This window comes from Phalaenopsis equestris, unplaced genomic scaffold (assembly GCF_001263595.1).
Source record: "Phalaenopsis equestris unplaced genomic scaffold, ASM126359v1 Scaffold000191, whole genome shotgun sequence".
NCBI classification, from domain to species: domain Eukaryota; kingdom Viridiplantae; phylum Streptophyta; class Magnoliopsida; order Asparagales; family Orchidaceae; genus Phalaenopsis; species Phalaenopsis equestris.
The window spans coordinates 196,084-214,808 of NW_018164633.1; the positions used below are offsets into that span (position 1 = coordinate 196,084).

Here is an 18,725-nt window from a genome sequence, read left to right on the forward strand (position 1 = left end):
AGAGTGAAATTGCATCACCATTTTAACTTATTTATTAATGAGGATTGTTTTAACAAAAAACTTGATTTTAAAATTATTTTTATTTGCATCGATCTAAATATATAAAAATCATCATCATGAGATTTTGATTGAGTTCGTCATCATCCACCAAATTGACGTGGAGAGATGTCAAGATCTTCAAGAATTCTTGCACCATAAGGAAACAAATAACATGACTTATTATATTAGTTAGGGAGTTAATTTTTATATTTTTATTTATCAGATGATTTCCTTTGGTTTTAAAAACTTCTGCCAAAATATATGAAGCCAGTGTCTTTTATGGAATTGTACTTTTTTGTGATATGAATGAATTTCAGCTGAACATATAGGGCAGAAGTTTTATTTCTTGGGTTAATTTAAGGAGACTGACTCGCAGTTCCAGGCAATATATCCTATTACTGCACCAAATCACCCTTTTATCTCAGTTTTTTTTCTACATCACTCTTAATACAAAAAGTTTTCGAACATTTATAAATAAGGGTGAAACAATAAAATGTTGTAACAGAAAAAGATATTGCCTGATTAATTGATTGCAATATGAAGAATAATGCTTGGTAGGTGCATTCGAATCCGTTTTAATCATAAATAAGAATATCAAAGAACAAGGTTTGACTATTTTACAAAAAATAAAGTCAGTATATCCCAAGGAAATAAATTACTTGAAATGGAAAGAAAATGTAATAGGAAAAAGGTCGTTTAGCTATTGCAATACGTATCATATAAATGTTTTAGGAAGCAAAATTTTTTCTTGCAAAGTTTATATCAGCTTATAAGCAGAATTGTTTCGAATTACCCTCTTCAGAACAGCTGCTAGTTTTTTCACCTCCTCCTTCTCAAGAAATAACTCTCCCTCTGTCTGGGATAGCTGAAGTGCTAGAGCTTCTACCTATAAAAAGCGAATGACATATTTCCCTTATGCAAATATATGTCAGAAATGATTCACACACAAAAATAACTGTTCATATGCAGAAACTAAAGGAAAGTACTACATCTAAAATAATATCCATATAGAACGAGATTAAAACTACTTATTTCAAAAGTAACACCAGATTGAGAACACAAAATTACAAATAAAAAGAAATATGAATGAATGAGAATTAAAATTAAATAAATAACAAACCATAGAAATAGCCTCATCCACATCATCCTTGTTTCGACCCACTACACGTTCCCTTAGTATTTCCAACATATCCCTGAGTTTCTTCAAAAGCACATGCTTGTCAAGTGAAGCAACATCTCTTAACCGATTCTGAGATTAAAATTACAATTTGGTTACAGGCATTTTGATGATTTCAGTCCCAGTAAAAGAAAATGCATTCTGAAAATCCATAAGAATTCAAAACTAAAGTGCCAAAATAGTCCTTGATTAGTTAAATGGGACCATTTTAGTCCTAGAGTTTATAAAAGTGTTAAATTAGTCCTCATACTATAATAATAGGGGCTAAAATAGTCCCAAATTGGAACTATTCAACTCATATTAAACAAGTTTGGGGACTATATTGATACTTTTATGAACTCTGGGACTAAAACAGCCCTATGAGAAAAGTCAAGGGACCATTTTGACACAACTTGGAACTTGTTAACCAATGCATAGAATTCATGTCAGCGGAATTCTGTATCAAATATCTACAAACTACAGAAGAACGCATTGCTTAAAAAAAAAAACTTACAATAGGCTGCAAAAACAAAAAGGGGGCTTGTACATACATACCACACAATTCTTATGTATTTACATATCTAACACCTAAACTTTAACACTTACATCCATAACACAAATTTTTAACATCACATCAAAAGTTTCATTTTTACGAACTTTTTAGCAGTCAAATGCATCTTTTTATGCATAGGTTTATATGCAAATATCACACTTTAGGAGTTAGATATGTAAATCCATAAGAATTCTTTGGTACGCGAATAATTTTACAGCAACCAAAAAAAAATATATGAAGGAACAACCTGGTTAGATAATTTGGCAGCTGTTGCCAGACCCTTCTCAAATCTGGTCGCAAGGTCCCGAACAGAGAGGCGCTGCTGCTGCTCTAGCAGCTGGGCTGTTTCCTTGGCAACAATCTCCTTAAGTGACGGCATTTTGGGATCTTCCTTGGGCTCGATAAGAACATTATTAGCTCCAATTGTATACTTCGGAAACCTAGTTGATGCAAAGTTAACGCCCGATGAGACTGATCGAACCGCCTCCTTCTGCACCACGCTTCCAAAGGAACGAGCCGCCCTCGTCATTTGATCCAATTTTAAAACTGCAGCAAAGAAAGCAGATGAAGAACGAAGAAACAAACAAACAAATAGGGAATTATTAGCATAATGAAAACAAAAATTCTTATCACCACGCCGAAAGCACCAGCATTTTAGCAGAAAAAAATTTAAAAAACATAGATCGACAAACCAAACCACCAAGCACTTCAAAAACCGAATCTCCGCCACACCCATTCCCTCCAAACAACACAAATTTTATAATCCCTCCAAAATCTTCACAAACACGACCCATACCCCTGCCATAAAACCAGAAACCCTCGCTTCAACTCCACAGAACACACACAAACACATCAACTCCACTAAATACACAATGCCTGGCACAAAACCGTCGCTTCAAACACAAAAGCAACATACCAATTCCTCCAAAAAACACACTCCACCAACGCCCCTCAGATCACTTCTACACCGCATGAATTCAAACAAAAAATGCGGGAGATTAAAAAGAGCGCAAATCAGGGAGGGGATTTAGCTACCTTCCTTTAAAAAATCTTCACATATCCTCCCTTTCCTTATCGATCGATTGGACCGCGGAGTCGGAGGGAGAGATTCCAGTTGATTAACAGCCTTCGCACCCAAATCCGATCAAACCACTATCTAAAGCCGCTTTCGGAGCCTGGCGCGACAGCTCTGGGCCCGGAGCTTCACTGGCTTTTGTACTGAGAGTTCTGGTGGTGTAGGAATGACCACAGAGTTTCAGTAAATTACCAACAGACCACTAACAGGTCGTCCCTGTCGAATCCGTTTTTCGGGATGCCGTTATTCAGCGAGAAGGGATAAGATCCGGATTATCATTATTTCAACTTTTGGGAAAAAATTTGCGGACGATGTTGTGTACATCAGTAGATTATAGGGAGAGTATTGATGGGTTATAATCGCATTATATCCCCTGTAACCTCCCTGTAACATACTTGTACCTTCTAGTAAGGCTTCTGTTCGCGCTTCTGTTTTCATATATTTGTAGGTTACAAGGGGTATAACGCGGTTATAATCCCCAATATCATCCCTGCAACCTACTGACGTTCGTAGCGCCGCGTACATCTTACATACTCAATTTTTTCTCCAACTTTTGAAGAAGTTGAATAAATTCAAATAAATTACTATTATTGTTATTATTATTATAGATAATTAATAATAAAATTTGGTTTTTTTAACCATAATTTATCTTTAGAAATTACAATGCTCATCAATAATTGCGAATATGATTAGCATATCCTAGCATTAATATTTCAATGTGATGCGACATTATAACAATTTTCAAGTTTGTGCACTTTTTCATAATTTTTTTAATATAACGTTACATTAAAAAAAATATATTCGTTGGTGGGCTTTACACATTGAAGAAATAAAGATGAGTCCGATCGGCCGAAAAATCGTGCCTTATAATTAGTAGTCAAGACAATGGCACATTAGTACACAAAAATGGAACATAATATTGCCCTTATGATTGCAAAATATAACATATGGTATGAATTTTGGGAAATGAAAAATATATAATTAAATAAAATAAAAAGGTGGGAGGGGGTGCTAACGACTCCCATGTGAGCTCACTATTAACACACCCACTCCATGTTTGACTTGTACCTATTAAATAAAATATAAAGAAATTATGATCCTAAAGTTAATGATGAGATGCATTTGGTTCCTTTAAGAGATACTCTTTAGATTATATTGCTTCAAATTAGTTATTATTAGTATTTTTCTTTGGACAAGCTGTTGGTTGGACATTTCTTCTGCTCCTGCAAACTCTTCAGAGCCAAGTATATTGATCTCTCTATCTGTTGAGTTCAGATTTGTCTGGCAGACCGTACATAAGGAATAGAGCGTGAAACCAAGGGAAGAAGAACGGGGGAGAAAGAGACAAAGGAGGAGGAGGAAGACTTCCCCAAACTGGGGAAAATGGGGTGTCCTCAGTCTCTCAGGGTCATTTTATTCCATTAAAAATTGAGGTTACAAACAGTGGGAGCCCAAAGGTTTCTTGTAGATCATGAAGTCCTCCTATTTATATAAGATAAGAAGGTAAAAAAATATATAACTTATATATTCCGTCTTATCGTAAATAAAAAAATAAAGGGTATTATATTCCCTTTATTCTAAACCATCATATTGTCTATCCGTGCATACTATTTTTGATTATACACTATCAAAAATAAATGTTGCACTCTCTTACAAAAGTGACCATGCAAAAAAAATTGCTCAAAGTCATGGTTGTCAATATATTGATCTTTTTTTTCACTGTTGACTATATAACTGTTGGGCGTACATGAAGACGTTAAGATATGTCATAACACGAGTCTCTTAATCACCTATTAGAATAGTCCAGATGCATACATACCGCCCGAATTAAAAAAAATATTATTGAAATTTATTACCTTATAAATTATATATTTTTTGCAATAATGTGGTATTATTATATATAATTAATTATGATGTATAACTTTTCAATATTAATTTATCTTCATCTCCTTGATGTGTTGGTTGCATTGGCACAATCAATTGTTTAATGAGATGTTGATTCTAATGGCATGTTAAACCCACAATGACCACCGCTCGCTCGCTCTCTCTCTCTCTCTCTCTCTCGCTCTCTCCCCTTCTCTCACACATGCACACGTACGATCTCATCCTTCTCTAAGGGGAACTTACATAAATACCACACAATTCTTGTGCATTTACATATCTGACAACTGAAGTTTAATATTTACATTTATAATGTTTTAATGTAAATAGCCATGCATGAAAAATTTGCATTTCACTTTTAATAATAGTGATATTTTTTTATGTAATGTAAATGATTTGACTAGTATACATGTAAATATGAAAATTTAGGTGATAGATATGTAAATATAAAAAGAATTATGTGATATTTACATTAATGCCCCGATTTATAAATAGGAAGATTTACATTTAAAACACTGATCATTCTTATGTATATACATATCTAACAACTGAACTACAACGTTTACATATACACCGCAATTCTTATGCATGAAAGATGTATTTCACATTTTGAACATTAAAATAGTGGCATTTTTTTATGTAAAATGAAAGTTTTGGTTGGTATAATTGAAAAAAATGAAGTTTAGGTGCTAGCTTGGTATGTAAGTCTATCTTTCTTTCAGAATTAGAGAAACAATCTTTGACATTTTTCTACACAAAAGATCTTTTGTCTCTATATCTTTTTTCCTATTTTGGAGGTCATTCATTTTTAAACTCATGTGAACAATAAAAGATAACAAAATGATAATGTCATAAGCATCTGAGAAGCTTATCATGTTTCACAATTTTTGTCTGCTAACTTGAGTAGTCGAATCATTTATATATTTCCTATATATAATGGTACTGTCTTCTAAAATAAGCAAAATGTAGCAGCAAGTTAGGAGCGAAAATTACGTCCGGACTCAGGACGCAATTTGCATCCGGAATCCAATGGTGGGGCGTCATGTGTCAAATGAACCCACCGTAAGGCACTTGGATTGGACAGTGTTAAAATTAGTGGGGCCCACTTGACACATAGCGCCTCACTATTGGATACTGACTTAATATTTTTATTCACTATTGGATCATGCAATCATGTACATTAAGAAAATAAACATAGATAAAAAATTGTATAAAAAATAAAGGAAAAAAAATAATAGAAATGAATCATAAATGCTCTAAATATATGATGATATCTCCCTTATTTACTTATGCTATCATATACAAATCTAGAAAAGGTGATGGTGATTACATTATTACTAAATAGAAGTAAATAAGTATTTTTGTAAAGACATTTCTTTGAGTTAACAATTTTTAAATGTGAAGTTTAAGCTGAGTTTTGATTCCTTATGTCATCTAAGGTACCTCATGGGTATGCCCCCACAACTTTATCTATCATGTTAATGTTAATATTAGACTCTCAAGAATCGTCTCAGGTAAAATATGAGCGCATCTTTACAATCACTTTTGTTATTTTTTATTTTTTATTTTTAATTTTTTAAAATTTAAGAATATATTTGTTTGGTGCATTTTCCGTATGTTTTTATTTTTTATTTTTTAAAAATAAATTATTTCGGTTTTAAAACACTCAAAATACCTAAAAAATTATTTTTTAGTGTTTTTTTAAAAAATAACCATATTATAGCATAACAAATATGTTTCATGTCAAGTAAAAGCATGAAAAAATAAAAAAAATCGAAAGTGATCTCAAACGGCCACTTAGTTAAAGTTTACAATATGATGCAACACTATCATATATGTTCATATGCATGTGATCAATCTTAAACCAAAGAATGCCATCAAGTTAAAGCATCATCATGATTTACATAGAAAATCATGAAGCATAAGTTTCCAAGTTTGAATGGCCACCCTCCTGATAAGGGCAATCAAGTTCACTCCACTTTTCCCATATATGCTTGTCCAAGCCTCCACTCTCACACGAGCAAATATTACATCAGGAGTCCTGACATAATTTCATGTGTTGATGATAGTATTTAGGTGCTATTAGTAGCATTATCTGCCAACTTTATTGTTTTTGTTTATCTTAATCTTATCTTCAATTTAAGGTTTGTTGATCAAACCAAACATCGTATGTAAGAAGAAAGATTTACATAACATTCAATTCATGCTCATGGAGAATGATTTACATACATACATAGCACTCAACTCCTATGTATTTGTTTATCTAACATCCAAACTTCAATTTATATTTTCCTTTAAAAGTCACTTCAGCATAACAAGCATTGTCATATGCGATCTAAAATGGCGAAAAAACAGATCAAAACTTAACTGCATTCTCAAACGAAGCCAAAAGAATAACAAAATGAAGATAGAATCAAGTCCCTACAAAGTTTTCAATGTTAATCCCTTAAATTTTTGTTACTAATCCATGGAAGTAGCTGAATCATTTATATGATTCTCATATATAACATCATCATCTTTGCTTATTCCCAATAATAATAAGAAAAAAGATACAACACAGATTATCAGTGGGATAAATCCTTCAATATTTCAACACCAAAAACAAGCAGAAATTCTTACATTCAAGAAGCTCAAGGAAGACAATAATAGTCATCATAAACATCCACTCAGCATACAAGAAATAAATAAGATAGCAACACAACATACAATCAAGCACACCCAAAACCCTAATCACCTCCACAGCACAGAAGAGTTACCAAGAACTAATTATCATGCTGTGCTTCCTCTTCGTCCTCGTAATCCACCTCGTCGTCGGCGGTGGCGTCCTGGTACTGCTGATACTCCGACACGAGATCATTCATGTTGCTCTCCGCCTCGGTGAACTCCATCTCATCCATTCCCTCACCTGTATACCAATGCAAGAAGGCCTTCCTCCTGAACATGGCGGTGAACTGCTCGCTAACGCGCCTGAACATCTCCTGGATCGACGTCGAATTCCCAATGAATGTAGAAGCCATGGATAGGCCTCGGGGCGGAATATCACACACGCTCGACTTCACATTGTTCGGGATCCACTCGACAAAGTAGGACGAGTTCTTGTTCTGGATGTTGATCATCTGCTCATCGACCTCTTTCGTGCTCATTTTGCCACGGAACATGGCGGAGGCTGTGAGGTATCGGCCATGGCGGGGGTCGGCAGCACACATCATGTTCTTTGCATCCCACAATTGTTGGGTAAGCTCAGGAACAGTGAGGGCTCGGTACTGCTGAGATCCGCGGGAAGTGAGTGGGGCAAAGCCGACCATGAAGAAATGGAGGCGGGGGAAGGGGATTAGGTTTACGGCGAGTTTTCGCAGATCGGAGTTCAGCTGGCCGGGGAACCGAAGGCAGCATGTAACTCCACTCATGGTAGCAGAGATCAAGTGGTTCAGGTCACCGACTGTTATTAGAAAAGAAGACGTGAGACATGATTGCGAAATCCAATAACAAACAATCTGAAAAATAATCATAACAGGAATCCTATGTAGTATAAAAAAGTTGATAAATTCAAATAAAACTACATTAAATATCGAAAATTTACGTACATGCCATTCAATTCCTATGTATTTAAATATCTAACACCTCAAACTTCAATTTTTAGATACAAACCACCGTACCTATACATGAAAAAGATGTATTTCACTTCTTGAGAGTTAAAATGGTGGGGTATTATTTGACTTGATATTAAAGATTCAGCCGGTATGAATGTAAAAAAGTTAAATTTAGGCGCTCGTTATGTAAATGCATACGAATTTGGTGGTATGTACGTAAATGACCCTTACAAACACTTACAATATTCAATTCCAAGTTTATTGAAAGACGTATTGTTTGACTTGGGGTCTGTTTGGAGAGGTTGCACCATTTTTGTAAGGAAAAATATTGTAGCCAAAAAACGCTGCCAAATGGATCATAACACCCATAATATATAAAATCTGCCCGAATAAATCCCCCATTGTATAATAAGCAAGGGAGAATTTACATGAATACCACTAGATTCTTACTTATTTACATATAAAAAACCTAAACTTCAATCTTTACATGTATATGTCATCTTATCCATGCATTAAAATGTGTATTTTACTTTTTAAAAGATAAAATAGTGGTATTTTTTATGTGATATGAATGTAAAAATTAAATCTTGGGTGGCAGATATATAAATACATAAGACTGATGAATGTTTCATTTCATTATAGCAGAAAAAAGTTGTAAAATTTGATGACAAAATGTAAATGTTGCAAACCAAAGAAACTTACAGCTAGGAGTAGTCAACTTGAGAGTACGGAAACAGATATCGTAGAGGGCTTCATTGTCGAGAACCATGCACTCATCAGCGTTCTCTACCAGCTGATGCACGGAGAGAGTTGCATTATAGGGCTCCACAACTGTATCTGAAACCTTAGGGGATGGGAAGACGGAGAAGGTGAGCATCATCCTATCAGGATACTCCTCCCTGATTTTAGAAATCAAGAGAGTACCCATCCCAGATCCAGTTCCTCCCCCAAGTGAATGACATACTTGAAAACCTAAATCAACCATAACAAAATTATATATTAGGAGATTAGGCAAACAGAAAATTAAATATAAACTCACAAAAACAAAGTCAAGCAAAGTTTAGGAGCTGTTTGGTAGCCGATTTTACGCATGATTTATGCTAAATACTGCCAAACAAAAAAAAATGCTTTCGTAAATTCTACAGGTTCTTAAATCCCCCAGAAGGGGCGGAATAGGAGGAGAAAGATGGAAGTTTTGGAGGTCTTTGCAGGTTGTAAATTGTAGTCCCAATTTGACATTCCCGGCTCTAACCGCAACTTGTATGGTGAGCTTTCGGTCAGGAAGGCAATGGTTTTGGACCAAACCGGTAGAGACTTCCGCAAAGTTTTTGGGTAGGGAGGGTGAGGGGGAAATGGTTTCAAGGCTTTAATTTGCTTTAATATAAGTTAATTTGATTGATAAATAATTAATTAATATGTTATCAAACTAAACATAATTAAAATAGATTTAAATATAATTATTTAGTTTTAATTAACAAATAAATTAAATATTTTAATAAATTTCAAACATTCTCAATTAACTTAATAATGACTAACTAATTATTAATTAATGGATGGAAATTATTATTTAATACACATGTTTTAATAAAATTATTATCAGTAATTAACTATGTAATAAATATTTAGTTATTGATCGGTATAATTATATAAAATTTTAAGTTAAATTTAACTAGATTTAACAATTAAGCCATTACTATGCAATATTAAAGTTTTAACTCCTTTAATTGACTATAGCTAATAATTAATTAATATGTTATCAAAATAACCATAATTAAAAAAATTTATATAAAATCATTTAATCTTTAATTAATAAAATGAATTACATATTAAAATTAAATATTTTAACAATTTTTAATAATTATTAATTAGTTTAATAAATAACTAACTAATTATTTATTAATGGATGTAAAATTATTATTAGTAATTAATTTAATTTAAAATTTTTAACTATTAATTAGTATACTTATTTTTTAAAAAATTGAACTTAATTAGAGCTAATAATTAGATCTATCTTTTAACTTCTAAAGACATTTGAAAACATATAATAGTTTACGAAGGCATGCTTTAAAAATGAGAAATTTATCTTTTTGGAATAGAGATGTTTCTAACACTTTCACCCACCTAAACCTTACTGAACCCTACTAAAATTGAGAATCAGTTTCTAGGGATTTATCAGGATTTTCTTACTAACGTACTAAACAGTTTGCAGGATTCAATCCCCTCAGAATCTGATAAATCTGGATTTACAGGATATATTAAACTATATTCGAACTACATCCCACTTGCAACCAGATTAGCCTCTTAAAGAATATCACCAAGGTGGGCAGAATCTAATTTTAAAGCAAAAACTAAAGCTTGACTAATAAAACCAGACAAGATCATCACAACAAACATGCTAACAGCGAATTGGATTGAGATTTTAATCAACAAGGAACTAGAAGAAAGTGAAATTAAATAAACAACTCACACCAGACGAATTTCTGAGTAAATACAACGGAGTTTCGTTGCCAGCAAATTAAAAAGTATAGAAAAACAAATATAGTTCAGATCTCTAGCAAAAGAGTAAAAACAGAAGACAAATCACTACACAACAAAAAGAAAAAAAAATATCAATGACGGATCGAGAAACTATGCAGACTTGACAAGCGCCACCAGTTACCCAGAATTTGAGTTCCAAAGTCAGATCTAGTCATAAACATATTCCAACACAGCGTAAAAGCATACCTTGAAGACAGTCGCAGTTTTCGGCCTCCTTCCTCACCACATCAAGAACAGAATCTATAAGTTCAGCGCCCTCAGTGTAATGTCCCTTGGCCCAGTTGTTTCCCGCACCAGACTGCCCGAACACGAAATTGTCAGGGCGAAATATCTGACCATAAGGTCCAGTCCTGACACTATCCATGGTTCCCGGCTCCAAATCCATCAGAACAGCCCTAGGAACAAATCTTCCACAAGAGGCTTCATTATAATATACGTTAACTCTCTCCAGCTGCAGATCCATCGACCCGGTGTACCTCCCGGTCGGATCTATTCCATGCTCATCGCACACCACCTCCCAGAACTTAGATCCAATCTGGTTGCCACATTGCCCACCCTGCACGTGAAGGATTTCTCTCATATCTCTCCTCTTTTTTCACCCCTTCTTCAGATTCTACATGGAAAAAGAGCAACGATTAGCAAATCAGAAAAATAAAGGTCGAAGATCACCAATACTGGAGAACAGAGAATAAGTGAAAACGAATAAAAACTCGAGTCAGACTCCATGTGAGCTCACCGGCGATCACCGGCGGGAACGAGAGAAAACCAGTGGGACGGTTTTACTTGGGGATAAACCCTAGACGGTTGATATATATAGACTCACGGAGGATCGGACGGCTGGTGTTGCTTCCCTCCAAAACTATTATTTCTTGGTCCGGTGGTGCCGTCGATGTGAGGGATCGGACGGTCGGTGAACGGTCGATTTGAAAACTTTTAAAATAAAATAAAATTGAAATGTCGTAATTACCCTTGAGCTTGTTTTGAAATGCTGTCAGAAGTATGCATGGTGAGTCGGTGACTTGGTCGTGGAAAGGGCAGTGCGGGTAATTGTAATTTGGCACCCTGATCAGTTAGGACGAAACGGCAGATTCCGAAGGTGAAAAATTAAATCAGTGTCCGGCCAGATTTTGGCTCTAATGAATTTTATAATTTTACATTTTAATAAATTCAAAAGTCACAAAATAAATAAATAAATGAAAATTATGAGAACTTTTGTATGGTTTAAATTTGCATTAATTTTTTATGATCAATAAAAAAAAGTGATTGTGCGGTTGTTGATCTACCAATAGTCTGAAAAATGAGGTGCTCGAGACTGAGCAATTATGACTCACTGGCCCAAACCGAGTGGGCAGAGTCGGGTGACTAATGGTTGAGTAGTCATGAGTGGATTTTCGGAGATAAGAAAGTGGCCTAAAACTAGAAGTCTGATGCTACAAGTTAGTCGTCTTTACAAAGGAAAAATTTTCCATAAGGAGTGCAGATACAGGTTTGCGTGCGGATTCCAGTAATATGCTATCACGTGTGCTACAATGGGCCTACCTCGTAAAATATTAAAAACATGGCTTCTTTTACGGGGGTTATTGAAATTGAACCACAAAAATTATATAGGGGTTATTGGGGGTTATTGAGAGGTTATTACATGAGGTTATTGAAGTAAAACCGACGAGGTTATTAAGGGATTATTGCAGATGGTTATTGAAGTGAAACGACGGAAGTTATTGAGTGGTTATTAGAGGTTTATTGCGGGGGTTGTTGAAGTGGAATCAAAAAAGTTATTGGGGGGTTATTATGGTGTTATTGGAGTTAACACCAAAATGATACCTTAATGATCTCAAAATAACTCTAAATTCAATACAAATCTATCAAATTCGGTGTTATTTCGGAGTTAATAGCGTATCATTTCGGTGTTATTGGGTATTAACTCAAATAACGTCTCAATAACCCCTAATACCACTCCAATAATATTTGCGCTTCCACTTCAATAACCCCAGTAAAAAAAATTCATGTTTTTAATATTTTATAAGGTAGGTTTAGTGTTGCATGCATGGGGACATATTATTGGAGTCTGCATGCAGAGCTACGTTCGCTCTTCATTTGAAAGATTTTCTCATTTACAAGAATTAACTCAGGTCAATTCTTCTCAAAATTACAAATCAAGACAACTTGCGTGAAGTAGGATCCGATAGGCACACACCTCAAAATTTTGGCAATATAGGCTTAAATACCTATTTATATTCATAAATGAATGACTGAAAACTATTAGACGAGCCCCGACCATTCTTAGGTGTGCCAAATATTCGATTATTGTACCCTACACACGGGAGGATTCGAACTTATGACTTGAGAGAACTTACGACCTTCAGAGAGGCTGGCCTATCAAAATGTCACAGTATACGCAAGCACGCGTGCACACAGACACACACTTGTGTCTATATATATATATAATGTGAGATGATATATATCTATTAAAAAATAATGTGAGATGATTTAGTTAAGATTGTTTAATTAAAACAAAAAGGTCGTATCTTTCGTTTGAATTTTTAAAAATCCACATTTTTGCTTGAATTTTAATAGTCAATGCCACGCGACAGCTTCTTAAACTTATAGGATTATTTTAATGCACAATATTGATGACTGTTAAAATTAGAAAATTTTAATTTAAATATTCTTACTCATTTGAAGATATATTATTTATGAATGTTGGAATGTACACGGTGGTAGAGTAATGTCTTAGCATTGCACGAAGATCTAGCATACAACTAGGTGATGAAAGAGATGTAAGAAAGAGAAATATAAATTTTTACACGAAAAATCTTAGAATGAGGGAAAATCACGTGGACAAACCCATTTTAAATAATATAGCATTAAAGTTAAGTGCACGAATCATCTATTTTTCTAAATTAGGAAATACGGAGTTACAAATTTGATCATTGCAAATGTATAACAGCAATTCATCAATAATAATCGTAGGATGGTTTGTAATGAAAGTAGTTATTGGCAATACCAAACTATAAGGGTCGCAACCTATTATTGTAGATGCAATAGTCCGTTGTGAAAGCTATTAGGTGTGAGCATTGAGTCAGTTTAGATGGTTTGGTTATCAAATTGGGCAAATCCAAACTACCGAGCCAAACATAATTTTGATTAAACCAAACTAGTCAGATCGAAGTTTAATTCAGTTTAAGCAGTTCAATTTTACATAAACCAAAATATGATTTTATACAAATATGATGATAACACGAGAAAAAGAAAATCACTGGACGAGGATTATGCAATGTTGATCATAAGAAAATTTATTCCTTAACATTTTAAGGAAAATTTATCTAGAAAGTTTGATTTTTGATTCATTCGGTTTAATAAAAAGTAAATAAAAACCGAAAATAAAAAATCACACGTGCTCCAGTATTAAGCTATGTCGCCCATGACGTATATGACATATTCCTTGCTTCGCCGGACACGAAACATTACATGTGCCCAAGCAGACGGTGGTGCAGGGTGGCGACTGCAGCTAGTGAAGGCCAGCAGTGGCAGGCTGCGGGCGTCTGCCGGCAGCGGTGGGTGGTGGGCGATCAACGACGGCCGCTGTGGCTCACTTGCAAAGCCAAAACATTAGTTTTAATTTTTAATTCATTGAAATCTTTCATATCTCATAAAAAATACTGTCATTTAAAATGAAATATATTTTTATGCAAAATTAAGCTGATATGCCGTTAAATATTGAAATTTAGTTGTCAGATATGTTATAAATATATAAGAATTGAGTGGCATCCATGTAAATATTTTAAAATTAATTAATTCAAAATCAATAATTATTAAAAAAAAAAAAAAGACACAATGCCCACAGTGACAAGTGAGAGAAGCCTAACATACCGACAAGCCATGCCCACTTAGCAACAGAAAATTCATTAATTTATTCTCAGTGGACCAATTTTTATTATTATTAAAAATTAATTTAATCAATTTATTTTTTAAAAAATAAAAATAAACAAGTAAATAAAATAAAATTTAATAAAATTATAAATAAATAAAATAAATATAAATATATAAATATTATGAAAGGCGACTTCTCTTCCTTGGGGGTCCATATGGAGGGTTTCCCGTTGCCATTTCACCCAACTGCTCTTAACTTTTAGTTGTGTTTTTTATTTGAAATATCTACATACATGCCACTTAATTCCTATATATTTACATATTTAACACCTTATTGATTTGTAAATATATAAGAATTAGGTGGCATGTAAATGTCCCATTTTTATTTTTATTTTATTGTATTGAACTATTAGTAACTTTTTTTTTTAATATTTTATTAGTTATAATTAATTTTTTCTATGAAAAAAATGATGCATTTGCCGCCTTTTCATTGTAAATAGACAATTTCAAGATGAATATTATAATAATAGTATTATTATTATTATTATTTATACTTCATCAATAACTCCATCATTCACTCCCTTTTCTGCACGACTTTTGGTCTTCAGAATGATGGTTTTGAGAATGAGTGATTGTCCTTCTTCAACCCTTACATCCCAACCAGGGAAAAAATTTGCGTACAAAAGACGTACGCAGAGCTGTGTACGTCTGTAACCTGCAAACAGGTTATAGGGAGGATTTTAGGAGGTTATAACTGCGTTATACCCTCTGTGCGTTATACATAACTGCGTTATACCCTCTGTAACCTCCCTGTAACCTACCTGTATATCAAAACAGAAGCGCGGAACTTACTAGAAGTTATAACCTCCTAAAATTCTCCTTATAACCTGTTTGCAGGTTACAGACATACGCAGCTCTGCGTACGTCTTATGTACGCAAATTTTTTACCCCAACCAGAGAGCGAATAGTTAATGTTTTCCCCTTATTGAACAACTAATTCAAATATCTCTAATTCACCCTTTTAAATACTCTTTCAGACCCATTGTCGATGCCGATACTAAGTAGTAGTAAAAAAATTTGTATTTAATGATATGATGCATGAATCAGATATATCATGGCCAATTCCTCAGAAGATTCTTCCACAATGGACTCTGATAAGTGAGATTTAGAGTCAATGTTGACAGAATCTTCTTCTATCGAAGATTATCGAAGTAATGAGTCACCCGTTCCATTGATATGAGTACATCTGAGATCAACAGATGCTCGGGAGTTACTCTATTCCATCTTTTCTTCTTTTTGTTGTTGGACATCTCGTTCGTATACATCTTCTATTTGTTTCCCGAGCCTCTAGTGAGTGACAGACAGAGTGAGACAAGATCAAATCTTTGATGATTCCATCATACATGATGAAATTTTGTGAACTTCTAGAAATATATCTTACATCTGAAATAAATCCTTTCTTGTTGTTCTGGAACAATTAGGAGATTCTCTCGAAGAAAGAAGGGGTTTTGCTGGTGGCAACATGTTATTAGGTGGTGGATCGTGGTGAAATCAATACGTTCTAAGAAAAAATATTGAAAGATCAATCGAATAATTTTTTTTAGAAACATCTAAGCCGTACAAGTAAACAAGATTTATTCATTGATGATAAAAAGAAAAAAAAATGAACGGTGATTGGTTTGATGATGAGAAAAGAGAATTCCTGGTTCAGTTCTCCACCTTAATGATAGAAAAAAAGATTGATCAAATTCTATTGAGTCTGACTCATAGTGAAACATTTATCAAAGAATGACTCTGGTTATCAAATGATTGAACAACCGGGATCAATTTCCTTACGATACTTAGTTGATTTCCTTACGATACTAACCGAGATCAATTTCCTTACGATACTAAGTTGGCATTCATCAAAAGGATCTCATGAGTTATGAGTTCAAGAGATCATTTTGAACTGAAAGAAGGAACATGAATCTCGAAATACTTTTTATGAGCAAAAGATATTCAAACTATAATAAAAAATCATCTAGTGCTCATATTTTAGTAAACTTATAGTCAAAATGACCAGCTCAAAGAGGCGGACCCAATGGTAGAAAAATCAGTCTAATCCGAGCCAAATCAAGTTCAGATCAAGCCATTAAACAATATTTGAAAGCATTCTGAAAATATTTAGAAAGTCAAATATTGTCAAATATGGGGAGTATATAGTCGAATTGAGTGTATCGACAAGACGAATCCAACGAGCCCGAGATCAATGAATTTCGACATTATTAAGGGTCTGTTTGAGGCAGCTTATAAGTGCGGGCGGCGTTTTCAAAACGTCGTCGTACCGTTTGGTTCACATGTTTCGCCAGTTTATCTGAAACTGCATTTAGGTTTTTAGACTAAACGTAGGCCGCGGGTCAACCCTCGCGGCCAGCCCGCGGGCCGCGTTTTAGGATAAACAACTTATCCTAAAACGAACAAGCTGCCCCAAACGGACCCTATGACACTCAAATGTTCATCAAATGTCGTGTGATTAAAAGAAGCTATTTGGATCGTCCGATCAAAATGGTTCATATTCTTGCATTAGTCAAACTCATAATTCTACAAATAGAGCACCAACCCTCCCATGAGAGGGGAGGAGAGCTCGAGACTGTAGAAAGAACTTGAAGTTTTTAGAAGAAACTGAAGTCCAGCACCTCTCTTGTCGTCTTCGACCACCACCGACCGCCTTCGACAACCACTGGCCGCTGTCGAGCACTTCTGTCGCCATCAACCACCGCCGACCGTCGTCAATTACTATTAATCGACATCGATCTGAAGCGTGTGACAAGTAGTTGCAACAGTAATCATATTTTTTATAGTGGAACTCATCAGCCAGGTGGTTTTTCTATCTTCTGATTTTTCTCATAAAAATTTCTGTTGTCATTACTATTTGTTTTCTCTCTTCTGAGTGTGTTATGAATATCCGTACCACACCCAAACGATAATATGTTACTCTACTGCTCAAATTTCATTGTACACATCAATTATTATAATTATTATTATAAATAAGTTAGGGGTTGGTATATTTATAGCTAAGGAATCACATTCATGGCTTTGCGTAGATTATAGTTCAAGCGACCCTTTTATTAAAACCTAAATACTTATTCGTTAGTCTATCAGTCTATTGTGCAATCATTCACTCAGCACCTAATCCCACATTATTATTATAATAACAATTATTATTATCAACTGCTCGGCTAAGTTAAATTGACATTTAAAAAATCACTTCATGATTTTGATTTAACTTTACCCAATTTTAATGTTTTACTCAGACATGTTCGAGCGCCCGCAGCCTATCACATTTCTTTGGCTCATTAGCTCCCGACAAGCACCCTTTTCGGGTCTGTTTGGGGCAACTGCAACTTATTAAAAAGTTACGATTAAGCTGCTAAATAATAATTTGATGCTAAAAAGCTGCAATAACTATTATTATTATTTTTTTTTAAAAAAAGTTAGATCACAACTATAAAGTTTCCACCGTACCTAAATAAGGAGTGGTGTGAAAACGCAGATTTCAACGGCAGTTTTTTTCTTAATACATTTTACCCGAACATTTTTTCTTAATACCAGCATTTAATGTGTTGGTGAACCGCTACCTCAACGCCGCCCCAAACGAACTGGAAGTCTGCTTGCGACGACCGCTAGGCTGCTTCGAAAAGCCTTTCGGCCGGCCCCACCTTTTTATTTAGGGAGTCAGAAGCATACTTTTTCTTATGTGCAATTAAATTTATTACCAAAACCTTATTACTAATTCAAACGTGTCATAAATGAAAATTTATTTTAAAATGCAGATATTTTTTTAATTATACGAGATATATATGGAAAACACTGACAATTATTTCTAGTAGACAGATATTATTTAAAAAATATAATAATAATAATTTTGTTGTTTAAAAATAAGGAAAATTTGCGTACACACCACTGAATAGGGGTGTAAACGAGCCGAACACGAGCGAGCCATGCTCAGCTGGTGTTCGGCTCGTTTATATTTCGAGCTCAAAA

The 18,725-nt window shown here is 34.3% G+C and overlaps 2 protein-coding genes across 5 annotated transcripts in view; both read right to left on the reverse strand.

Annotated features, from left to right (window-relative positions):
* Window positions 1-2,923, reverse strand: part of LOC110022464 (stomatal closure-related actin-binding protein 1) — a 21,982-nt gene extending 19,059 nt beyond the window's left edge. For 3 of the 4 annotated variants that reach the window (XM_020721417.1, XM_020721418.1, XM_020721415.1), the window contains exons 1-4: window positions 2,784-2,923; window positions 1,996-2,294; window positions 1,160-1,288; window positions 833-925 (exon numbers count right to left, since the gene is read on the reverse strand). In XM_020721417.1, the coding sequence (XP_020577076.1) occupies window positions 833-925; window positions 1,160-1,288; window positions 1,996-2,277 (504 nt within the window). In that variant the 5' untranslated portion in view covers window positions 2,278-2,294; window positions 2,784-2,923. Of the gene's footprint in view, window positions 1-832; window positions 926-1,159; window positions 1,289-1,995; window positions 2,295-2,664; window positions 2,756-2,783 lie in introns of those variants that run through there. The other variant, XM_020721416.1, reaches the window with a different exon arrangement.
* Window positions 2,924-7,388: 4,465 nt separating this feature from the next.
* On the reverse strand, window positions 7,389-11,708 carry LOC110022443 (tubulin beta-4 chain). The gene is made up of 4 exons (XM_020721391.1): window positions 11,569-11,708; window positions 11,019-11,445; window positions 8,997-9,266; window positions 7,389-8,143 (listed from the first exon to the last, which is right to left on the reverse strand). The coding sequence occupies exons 2-4, from the start codon at window positions 11,410-11,412 to the stop codon at window positions 7,467-7,469; spliced, it is 1,341 nt and encodes a 446-aa protein (XP_020577050.1). The 5' UTR covers window positions 11,413-11,445; window positions 11,569-11,708; the 3' UTR covers window positions 7,389-7,466.
* Window positions 11,709-18,725: the final 7,017 nt, after the last annotated feature.

What these genes read in the sequence shown, in the direction of transcription:
- LOC110022443 (XM_020721391.1), bottom strand. Translation starts at nt 11,412, where the DNA reads ATGAGAGAAATCCTTCACGTGCAGGGTGGGCAATGTGGCAACCAGATT. An exon ending in AAACTGCGACTGTCTTCAAG is followed by an intron (nt 9,267 to 11,018) that starts GTATGCTTTTAC and finishes TGGTTGATTTAG; the next exon opens with GTTTTCAAGTATGTCATTCA. An exon ending in CAAGTTGACTACTCCTAGCT is followed by an intron (nt 8,144 to 8,996) that starts GTAAGTTTCTTT and finishes TTCTAATAACAG; the next exon opens with TCGGTGACCTGAACCACTTG.